A 12,026-nucleotide genomic window follows, 5' to 3' on the forward strand; every position below is an offset into this window, starting at 1 on the left:
CCCCGGAGCAGCAGCGGGGCGAGGGCTGCGCCCATCGGCTCCACCCGCCTGGAGCCGCCGTGGAGCTCTGGAGCTGCGCTGGTCAGGTCCGAGGAGCGGCTGCGGTGGGAGCTGCCCTCTGCAGGCACAGGGACAGGAGCGGGGCCCGGCCTGGCCCCACAGCCACAGCGCCCGCTGCAAACACTGCGAGCTGGGAGTCTGGACCAGCCTCTCCATTCTGCAGAGCCCCCTGCCCCTGGACTCAGCAGCTTCCCATGGGTTTGGGGAGGGCAGCACCAATACACTGCACTTCATTTTCTTGGGTATAAAGTCACAACCTTCCTAAAATTACACTAATACAGGTGAATCCCACTGGAATCTGTACACATAGGAACTCTGGCAGACTACCTGCTCAAAGTTAAATGCATTTATTGATCTTTTTGCAAGATCACAGCTCAGAAGAGTGATTTAACAAAACCCTCCTTCACAATGCTGGGCAACCACATCGACGCAGAAATCAGCAGACACTGGAACACGACATTTCTCTTACAGAACACAATTTATTTGGCATTTGGATGAAATGTTTCTCACAGCATCTTGAAAAAAAAAGAGATTAGTGCCAACCCCAAAGAAGTTAAAACAAAAACCAGTGTCACAGGGACTCAATTATTATAGTATCAAATTTAAATTCTACATGGTATTTCACAGAATATCAAAATCTTTTATACACTGCCACAGTTAAGTCCAGTCACAAACCAACTACACAGGAGAAGCCTGCAAGTGCAGCGCTGGCTAAAATGATTTTCCAGAGGAAGGTACAAAGCAGTGTCTCATTCTCTCGCAGCCTCCCAGGCACCCTCAGCCCAACACACAGGGATGGTGCAGCACAGCCACCTCTGCTGGCAGCAACCCTGACCCACTCAACACTCGAGGGGCACATCCTAGAAAATTAAAGCTATGTGGTACCGTAGCAGGCAGGCAATGCTGACTCTTATTGGGGGAAGCACATCTTCATCACTGAAAGCATCTATTCCAAGGAAACACCTATTTCACTTGGGACTGGGGAACATGAGAAGCAAACGTGAACTTTGATTCACCTCCTCTACACTCAACTGCTCTAATTTTATGGTCCAGCTCCCAACTTGCAAGGGAAACATAAAAGAAATTTCTGCATATTACATGTTCCTTAGCTAGGGACAAAAAAGACGCTTCAGCAACTGAAAAAAAGAGATGCACATTATGGATTGTACGAGGCAACATTAAAACATCAGTGTCTTGCCACTGAGAAGTCACATCTGAAAGATAAAAACATCTTTAAGTACCAGGTTCAAATTCATTTAACGTGAGATGGGAAAAGAATTGTAATAATTACTGCTAACAAAAAACATTTTCTTCCCAAGTACTGAAACAGGCCATCACCCCATGGCACCTGTGGAGGCAGAGCACCCACCAACTGCTAGATTCAGCCTTCAGAAAAAAATGTACACCTACTTCATACTTCATCTAGATCAGTGTCCTGCTGTGCATGGCTGAAGGAACAGTCTGAGGCTCAAACTAAACAGGACTGAACACTACACAGACAAGCTCCTTGCACACCTGATGATGGTGCTGATCCTGCACAACAGAACCCACCACCCCTGTAACATTTTAACCCTGAACTCCCCCAGTACAGAGCCAGAGGCTGCTGTGGGACTGTGGATGGGCATCAGTGACAAACCAGAGTGTCTGAGGCTGCTCTTAGGGAACAGCAGAGGCCTCAATATGGCACCACAGAACAGGGAAGCTGAGGAGCAGCTTTGTCTGAGACCAGTGGGACAAGACCAGCCTGGCACAGAACCAAGTGCTGGGACTTGACAACAACTGCAGTCAAGGGCATCCCAAGAAAAACACAGCCTGGGCTCCCACGTGGCAATGCTATCTCCCTGCTGGGGCTGCAGGGACATTCAGGATGCACCAGATGTTAAGAACATCCAGAGATGTGAATGGCAGTGAGGGAAAATCAATGCAGAAAGTAACTCCAAAGATCTCATCAACTGAATGGCAATCAAACCAGAGAGGTTTTCCTTGGGCAAGCACCAACTCTGTCCAGCCCTCAGGACAAACTGCCCACTGCTCACCCTGCCAAGGGCAAGGAAGGTTTGCTGAGGAGTCCACTGTTGTCAAGAAAGCTCTTAACTCTTCCCCAGTGGGTCCAGGGGTCTGAGTAGTTGGGATATTTTCTGCTACAAAGGCTCTTACTCCAAGAGAAAGTATTCAATGTGAAAAAGCTACATTAAAAGGGGGGGAAATGACAATTTTATTGCCAAATTAGAAACCCACCGAGAGGCAAACGAGCTGTACTTAGTGAGCTGCTCTATTCAAGGCAGAATTTCCCTTGTTTACATTTAAGATGAAGGAGGATAGGGGAAAACAGAAAAAATAGCAGCCTCCTGCCAATATACAAGTGGGAAAGGCTCAGAAGCAATGGGGAAAATATCACACCGAGGCTTCTACAAAGAAGCCTCCATTTGGAATAGCTACAACCAGGAGCCACAATGAAGTTGCCAGTTGTAACAGAGCTTATTTGCAATTAAAATTCACCACAGAACCAAAAGTAAAATACAAAAATACTGAACAGATTCCCGCAGTGTTAGGAGAAGTGTGAGGTAAGGTATCTGTTCACCTCAGCCACAAAATACAGCCTCAGAGACTGAACCAAGCCAAAAGGCCTTTTGTTATTGCGCTAGGATAGTACAAAGAACAAATATTCCATCTGGCTTCAAAAGAAATTGGAAGTTTTCTACTTTGCACTGCTAACAAAGTATTTTTCAGGAACAGATTGTATAGCATAGACTCTGCATCCTATTTAAGTGTGCACTATCACAGCCTGCCCTACAAGAGAGTGTAGCCAGCTCGATAGAAGTATTAACCCTAGAGCCTTATTTCTATCTCAGTGCTTAGCTTCACCTAGCTGGACGCAGCACAAAGGTTACTCTCTACAGTATGTATAGAGATAGGTATATATATATATATAGAGATATATATATATCACCACCCAGAAACACACACACGCACACACGCATTCGTACCTATAAAACTAAAGAAAAATCAGTACATACAATGTATAAAACGTATGAATGTGCTTAAAAATGCACAAAACCCGCTTTATTTTCATACTTCAGAAATGCTCAATAATTTGTATGCAGGGTTCTGACTACTGCTATCCATCCACTTCATTAGACCTGGACTTGGAACTCGGAGGAGGACTCAGTCAGAGACCCCATAGGGTGGAGAACTGCTCCTCTCGTTTCGTACCACTGCTGCTGGAGCCAGGCACAGCAGAGAGCAGGATGGGGTGGTGGAACAGCTCCAGGCAGAGAGGAGAAGCTTCCTACCAGTGCTTCCTCCCACTCGTGTGCCAGCAGCGCTCCCAGAACTGTGATTCACGCTCTCGGTGGAGTCAGGGCTGCCTGCAGTGTCTGCAAGGCGAGACACCAGATAGGACCTCAATAACCAAACTCACAGTTTTCTGTGCAAAACGAGTTGAACTGTCAAGACCAATCCCCAAGTACAGTATAAGCCTATAGGCAAGACAGGGAATAGAAAGTAGCAGCATATTCCATGGGGAAAGAGTCAGCTGCACTGGGAAACCACAACAGTGGGTTAGGATTTGTCATACAAGTATGATTTCTCATTATTATTAGAAAAATAGATCACATACAAGCCCCATGCAGTGCTTTCTTCCTGTCCCTCTAGGCTTGTACCCTTCATAAGGTAACAGGAGACCACTCACAAGAGGCATTCTTTACAAATTCCTTATAATTCATCTCATCTGCTGACTGTTACAGTAAGTCAAGGAGAAGCAGAGGCAATGGGAGTATGGGAGAAAAGGGTAAACTATTTGTACACTGAAATCCAAACTTAAATTTAAAATTGTCTGTAAAGATTATTTTATACTCATTATCAAAACCAACAGTGCTTGACTTTGGGTATCGTGAGGGATTGAATGAATCTTTGCCATCTGTAAATTAACTTAGCTTAAAGAGTTCAATACGAGGGGGAAATTTAAGTTGACATATCAGACTGAAGCAAACTGCTTTATTGATTTAAGTACACTAACCTCATTATAACCCCTTGTGGGACCTGGATAAATGGCTTGAGGGGCACAGGGGAAATCTCTAGAACAGGGTTGGCTATTTATGGGACTGAGATAAGGAACAGGTGTCCAATTGGAATTAAACATCACCTATAGTACATGTTGATCACCATTTTTAAGTGGTATTTGTAGAACTTTAAAGAAGTGAAATGAAGGGGAGGGAACACACATGCTAAATATAGCATGCAATAAGAAAAGCAAGAACAGTGGTCTTGTATCCAGGCCAATTTTGTGCACCCATTCACTGTAAAGAAGTTAAACCAGAAAGGGGTTTACCTATTAAGAAAATACCCCAAATCTTACTTATGGGATTAGAACAAACAGGGGCTTCACACAGTGAACTCAGGCTGCATCAAAGTTAATTGCTCCCCATCTCTTCCCTAAAGTACTTCCTAACACACGTGAGGGTTCTACACAAGGGACATCACACAGACCCAGTTTTCTTCATGGGCCAGAAGTTTATCCAACAATACAACAAATAACTGTAATTGCAAATCCCTGTTTTCTCAGTACCCATTTGTCACATACGGCGTAGACCATTCCTGCTCCAGTTCCTCTGGTGTTCTGGCACTGTGTTTTACACAGTGTAACTCTTGATGGCATGTGTCCCACTCCATACAAAAGGCCCCCAGCCTGCTGCAGCTCCATCTTCTCTGCTTGAACAGTGATTGCCCCCACCCTTTTCCATTGTCTGTTTCCTGGGTCCAGTGGTGTCCAGCCAAATCCAAGCAGCTTTTTTCTGATGCAGATTTTGATTCCTCTCAGGTTAAGGAAAAAAAAAAAAAAAACAACCCAAACTACCCATACTTCTCACCTCCTCAGAAGTCAAAGGAATTCTCTGCTCTCCTTTCCACAGCCCATGGAAAAAAGAGCAGTTGTACAATCCATATTTACAGGACAAACTGATTAGTGAATGAGTAACGACAGCCAAAAACAAGAGGCACGATCCTAATCTAGAACATAAAAGCAGTGTCTGAAAAACAAAGTGGAGATTCCTTCTGAAGTTCAAGCCTCGGATTAGTGTTTGTCTGTGCAAACAGTTGCTAAAACTCTGAGCGGTGCGGGGCGTTTCACTCCTTTATACAATGGTGTTCAGGGAACAGTGGCTGTGGCGGCTGCCTGTCAAAGTTTCTGCTGGGGTGTTTTCATTTATGGGTGTGTCAGGAGGGACAAGAAAGGTGCTGCTGTCAGCAGAGTCTTCCAGCTCCACTGGAGAAGGACCAACTGAGGGAGGAAGTGATCCCTCTGTCAGCTGTGGGGATACATCACAGTTTCCTAGTGATGGAGGACTGCTTTGCACAGCCTGAGAAAGAACTCCATCTGCAAAGGACAAAAAAACCAAGCAGAATCAGAACGTGAAGTTTACCATTTCACGTTCCCAAACTGATTTATGATCCATATTTCTGGGAGCTCTGAGTTTTTTCCAGTTTTGAGCAAATGCAAAACAAGGTGAGACTGCAAAACAGGAAAATTGTGTAACAAAAATAAAACTTTGACATATAAATAAGATGCTTGCACTAATCAGGCTCACTTATCCTGTGAAATATGCTGCTATAAAATCCCAAACTGGAATGTTTTCTACAGTATGTGAATATCACAGCTGCAAAACTGAAGAACACTGGGTGAATCATTAGGCAGTGGTATTTTTGGTCAATTTTTGGGGGGTGTGGGTGGGGGAAGCAGGGAGAAGAGAAGAGGCTGGATACATTTCATCCAGAATCTCTTATTTTTGACATTTGCTCTACTTCTTAATACCAAACTCTATCAACCCACCTTCAAAAGGCCAAAAATGGTAGCAGCATGTTAGAAAAAAGGTAACCAGCTAATCCATCCAAGGTTAGGCTCAAAAACAGGTAAGGTTGAAGAGGTAAACTGCTTACAGATTGGATTCCACTGCTAATTTAGGTGACTCAAAAAACCTTTGAGAAAAACCAAGCTTAATGATACATTTTAACAAAAGATTTCTCCATCACAGAAATTGCAGATTTTTTGGTAAAATGTCTTTTCCCATTACAATTGCTAAAACACATTATTATAGCTTAAAAAAAATCCATTCTCTAGCCAAAATGACAAAGTGGGAGGAAAGAGAAATTGCCTGCATACCTGGAGTGGAACAAAGGATGCTGTCTGGATTGACAGAAGCCTCATAAGGAGGAGGTGGGTCATCAGGATGTTGAATATCTGGGTACTTGTAAGCAGTATAGGGTGGAGGGGGATCGTGAAAATGAAATGCTCCACCTTCCCCATCGTCTGAAAGATGCAGTGGAGTAAGGCCAGTTCCAAAACCATCGGGACCGTAATCAAAACCAGGCATCCTGCGGCCCAAGTTGAAATGGTGCACTGTTTCAAGAGAAGGAAAAGGAGTAAGTGACTTTATCTCATGCTGTCTTCTTCAGCTAAGTCAGATCTCAATACTTTTTTCCACTTTTCACACCCCAGAAACTTAGGTCTCCTGAAGACCTAGAAAAGTCTACATAACCCATCCAAGTGAACTTGCTGCAATTACACAATACCCAGGCCCACCTGCTCCCAGTCTGTTTGTCCTGCATCACATTTAAATTTGACTCTAACCTCTTCAAACTACAGACTATTGTTCACACAGAAGATATTTCAGATTTGGAGCACATACAAACAAAAATATTCATCCATTATCCACTACAAAAGTTCAAGTTTGAAGACCCCACCAAGACACAGGCACAGTCAAGCAAGACAATGACATTTCTCCCCTTTCCATACCCCAACTGTCAATAGCCAGCACAAGGAGAGAGCTGATACTCACAGTTAGCTCCAATCAAAGACTCAATGCGCTCTCTCCGCCTCTGGCGCAGCCGGTGCACCATGAAGAGCAGCAGGGAGAGGATGAGGAAGGAGGAGATGCAGCTCACGATCAGGCGCATTCCACCGGCCATGGAGTCAAACAGGCTGTTGCCATCTGTTCATCAAACATAGAAAAACAGCCTGTTATTTTTGTTCAAGCTTCATTTTTCTTGATGTTCATCTGTCAGGAACGGAGAGCTAAACGTGGAGTGGAGATTCATTAGCCTGGTTTAACACTTCTCCGTATTTCAAACACAGGAATATCATGAATCATCAGGTGATTTATCTTTTTACTGCAAGAAGATCTGAAAGTTTCTAAGAATACCTTCCTTGGGAAAAGGGACAAAACATTGAAAGCTTCGGGCCTCCAAAAATCAGAAAAAATAAAGGTTAGTGGCATTTTGCACATCCACTTGTTTCCCTTGCATGGCTGATCATACTATACTAAAGAAGAAAAGGCTTGAGAACTGGCATATCTGTACAGTACGTAACTTCTGAAAATTCTAACCCTTCCATTTCCACTAAAACAATCTCTGAACGTTGTCACTGTCACCCAGATGTGGCTATCTAAATTCTATATGCCACCAGTACACTGGTTAGCACCACTAAGTGATAGGAACATGGTAATCATTACTCAGGAACTGAAGAGATTAAGGTGAATGGGATTAAACCTTTTCCTAGAGTCATACCAAAAGCAAGTGGCAGAACAAGAAAAAGACCCAGGAGCTCAGAACTTGGAGATCTCTATCCCATTGTTAACCAGACCCACAAAGGGAAGGCTCTTGTGAACAAATTACCACTGAACTCCCAGCACCAGGCACAAGAGGCATTAATTTCTCACAAGTCAACTATTCCCACTTGGTTTTGCCTAAGCAGCACAGACACACACACACAGAGGTGCTCTACACAAACTAAAGTGTCCTAAGGATGATGATGTACAAAGTGTTCTTTGCACTAACTTCCCATTAAAGAGTTCTGAATAAGAAACACACCCAGGTTAGGGGTGGGTAAGAAACAGATGAGGTGGCCTCACAACGTGGTCACCTGCTGCTGCTGCAAGACACAAACACTAGCAGGGATGGCCCCTCTTCCCAGTCACTACCAGAGGAACCAGACAGATCCTGGCCACCTGTCCACCCCAACTGAAGTTGCAAGAGCTCCCTCCATACTTTTCCTTTCACTAACAGCAACTGAAGTTTTATCAAAGATTCCTCATAAAAGAAGGCTAAAAGCCTCACAAAAATTTTAAGTATTAGTTTGCTACATATGCTAGTAACAGAAAAATCCACCTGATTTGTATCATTCCAGTCCATGGCTAACAGGATGGCATTTATTATGTAACACCTCCTCGGCAAGAAGGGATCCATTTAATAGTGCACCAGGCATAAAGCTCCAACATTACACCCTCTCACATCCGGCTCTGCAGCACAAAAGCCTGGGCGCTGTCAAACCCTTCAGCAACCACCACTGACAGAGCTTCAGCTGCTGCAGTCACACACCTCCCAACCAGCAGAGCCTCCTGAACACCACAGACCTGCCCCTGCTCCTCCTCCATCTCAGGGCCACGCTGACTCCACGATCACTGCAGAAGACTCAAGGCTGTCAGTAACACTGAAGTGCCTTCAGTAAAATACACTCATGGGTGCAGAGGCCCAGAGAAGATGACTTTAGTCGTGGGATGGATTCTGGTGGTGCATCCCCCCTCTGCAGGCTGCACTGTGATCTGAGAAATGCTCATTAGACCTCAGCCTTGATGAGCTGCACTTAGGCTAAGCCCTCCTGAGCTTATCAGAAACACTGTCTGTTCCCAGGAACTAAGAGGTGGCTAAAGAACATCTGTTTTTTAACGAACAGCCTTGGAAACTTAATTTTGTTGCCTGAATAACAATCCACTTGGAGTGGTATTTTTGTTGTTGTACCTTCAAAGAAAGTTACTGACTCAAACTATAGCCAGGATGGAAAATTACTACAACCAGAGCCCATTCTCTTGTGACCCTATAAACAGGAGCCCAAAGTGGGATCCTTTTGATCTCTCAATTCTCAGATAAGAGGCTCATGTCTATGTCTCAAACACCAACAACCAGGTGCCTGTGGAGCCAGCCAAGGACTGTTAGTAATAACAGACAAGAATTGTTGTTAATAACCAAGGACTACTGGTAATAACATGCCATGAGAAAGAACAAGATTTGTCTGGAAAAGAGAAGCCAGGTGGAGATAGGGCAGCACTTTTCTATGAGAAAGAACCACATCACAGTACAGTGCAGGTGCAAAAACGTGTGGCAGGAAGTGGGCATGGACTCTAGGGTGAGGTTGAGATCACCACAGACACCTGAAGTCCACATAAATACAAAACTAATTATTTCAGAAAACTTGTTTTTACCCTCAGTAGTGCCCTGTAACTGCACCAGTTCAGTCACTAGAAAAGCTTCAGCACATCAGTTCTTTCCAAGTATTTTATTTCTTCTACTACCTTTTCACAGTTGCAGGTCTGTCTTAACAAGAGCCACAACAGAAAAATTATGTATTTTCTACCACAATATGGAGCAGCAAAAGACAGACTACCTTGGTTTCAAAATATTCCTCTGCTATTTATCTCTGGCTAAATGAGAAGCATCTTCTAAGTGAGTATAGCTGGGATTGCTCAGCTAACTCCTACCACTGAAAAATCCCCCTACTACCAAGTCCTTGAGTAATATTTGTTACCACTTGTAATCATTGCTCACCCACTCACGCTGCAAGAGCTGATTACCTGCCAACCCAACAGCAGGATTTATTTCCCCCAGGTCTCTCCTTGGGTGATTAATTTACTTACTGTTGATTAGTAAACTGTTTTCTTTCCTTTGCAACAGAACTTAGGGAAGATACATGAAAGAATCGGACAAAGATAAATACATGCTGATTAAAGAAAGTAATTCATTAATTTCTGTCATCTGGAATAGTCATTTATAACCACCCAGAAGGAAAACTGAAATGTTTAATTTAAAATTTTCAGTGTTTATCACTAGCTGAAGCAACTTCATGATGAAAGAAGTTGGATGACTGCTTGATAATTCCTCTCTAAAAAACTAAGTTTCTAAAAAATCCACCAGAACCCTTCAAGCAAGAGTATGATAAAAGAGTCTCATTTAGCAACAAAACAGAAAAAGAGCTTAAGGATGAGAAAGGATGTGGCAAAATACACTCTTCAAATCAGTATTCATGAAATAGTTAAGACCCACAGCAATAAGCAAGGATTAAAGAACATGACACGAGGTTATCCCAGGTCATCTGATCCTGTCTGCTGGATGATGCTTTGCTGACACTGTTCCTGCAGATAAAAAAAGTGAAGCCTAAGTCTTAACTCAGCTGATAAGAGTGGGAGGAAGACTCCTGCTTTTTCCCCACTCTCTCACTGCAGACCTGCCACACTAGCTGCAAACATCTGTTAAGCTTAACCCTCAGAACAAATGTGACAAGGAGAGACAGTGGCCTTTAATGATTAATCTCTCTAGTTAGGACCAATAAGACTGCAAATTTGGAAGCCAATCAGCACCCCTTTATTTGTAACAGATTGAAACAGAAGCCTCTGATGGAAGAGCTGACCTTCTGCATTTTCCACAAGAGTTCAGAAAAATAGTTTCTTAATGCACTCAGATAAGATTAGCTTCTTTTAAAATACCAATAAAACCAATCTCACAGAATGGCTGAGGTTAAGGGGAACATCTGAGATCATCTAGTGCAACCCCTGTTCAAGCAGCATCAGCTAGAGCAGGCTGTGCAGGACAGAGTCCAACAAGGCACTGAATATCTGCACAGCAGGCAATTCCACAATCTGCTCCAGTACCTGACCACTCTCACAGTAAACTCCAAGCAAGCTAAATTTCTTTTCTGTACAGAAAAATAACCTCCCCAAAATCTGCACCCCAAAACAGTGACTGACAAACAGTTCAAAGTCAACTTCATTGACTTAATCAATCCAAAACAAAAACCTGCATTGATATGCCAAATCCAATAATCAAGGTTGTAGGTCCTGATTATTACTGAAACTCTATTTAATTTAAAAAACTCTGCTTCCCACATGATCCCTACATGAACACTTCCACACACACAAATATGCTCATGACCAGAAAAAGATGCTTAATTAGTGCTCAAGAGAAAAGTGTTTTGTTTTCATGACAACTAAACATGACAAAGGAAATGTACCAGATGCTCTACTAAGAACCCACAGTATTATCCCCCTCCAAACTGAAAATAAACTACTGCTTCTCCTTTCTAAGTAGCATCAGGGATAATTCATTTTTACCAGCCACAGCCTGAATTGTTTCCCATGATTTGAGACCCTTCCCCACGGGGTGGTTGTACCCAGCAATGTAGAGGCATGTTACGGACATATTTTATGAAAAATCCTTTTGCTAGGATTTTTCTCCTGAGAAGCTGAGAGGCCTCAGAAATGAAATCTATAAAATAATTACCTGCTGCTGTGGAATGCAACAGGTGCATCTTTGATTGGTCTGATGTGGTTGTTTTTAATTAATGGCCAATCACAGTCCAGCTGTCTTGGACTCTCTGGTCAGTCACAAGATTTTATCATTCCATTCCTTTCCTTTTTTTGCTAGCCTTCTGATGAAATCCTTTCTTCTATTCTTTTAGTTTTAATATATCATTTTCTTTTAATATAATATATATCATAAAGTAATAAATCAGCCTTCTGAAACATGGAGCCAAGATTCTCATCTCTTCCCTCATCCTGGGAACCCCACTGCATTTGGTGAGCCCCGAGTGAGGAACATTGCCACAGAGGCACTGCAAGGATGTGTTGTTTCAAACAAAGCAACACCCAAAGCTACCCAAGTTGAGCACTCGACTGCTCTTTACTGACAAAACTGCAGCACCAGAGTCGTACCTGGGTCCAAGCAGGTGAATTTGCAGCACTCCTTGGGGTCCTTGCGGTACTGCTGGCAGCCCTGGGGCCGCTCACACAGGGCAGCCACGCACATCTCGGGCTCCCCGTTGTGACACGTGCAGCTCAAACAGGGATCATTCCCTTTGGGAGTGAAGTAGTAGCCTTCATCCACAATGTTGTCTTTGATATCAACACAAGTCTGGCCTAGAACAG

The 12,026-nt window shown here is 43.4% G+C and overlaps 1 protein-coding gene across 3 annotated transcripts in view; it reads right to left on the bottom strand.

Annotated features, from left to right (window-relative positions):
* Positions 1 to 519: 519 nt before the first annotated feature.
* DGCR2 (DiGeorge syndrome critical region gene 2) overlaps positions 520 to 12,026 on the bottom strand; it is a 45,309-nt gene continuing 33,802 nt past the window's right edge. For all 3 annotated transcript variants that reach the window (XM_059863828.1, XM_059863829.1, XM_059863831.1), the window contains exons 7-10: positions 11,814 to 12,017; positions 6,894 to 7,046; positions 6,218 to 6,454; positions 520 to 5,434 (exon numbers count right to left, since the gene is read on the bottom strand). In XM_059863828.1, coding sequence (XP_059719811.1) covers positions 5,193 to 5,434; positions 6,218 to 6,454; positions 6,894 to 7,046; positions 11,814 to 12,017 — 836 coding nt within the window. In that variant the 3' untranslated portion in view covers positions 520 to 5,192. The remainder of the gene's footprint in view (positions 5,435 to 6,217; positions 6,455 to 6,893; positions 7,047 to 11,813; positions 12,018 to 12,026) is intronic.

This window comes from Haemorhous mexicanus, chromosome 19 (genome assembly GCF_027477595.1).
Source record: "Haemorhous mexicanus isolate bHaeMex1 chromosome 19, bHaeMex1.pri, whole genome shotgun sequence".
NCBI classification, from domain to species: domain Eukaryota; kingdom Metazoa; phylum Chordata; class Aves; order Passeriformes; family Fringillidae; genus Haemorhous; species Haemorhous mexicanus.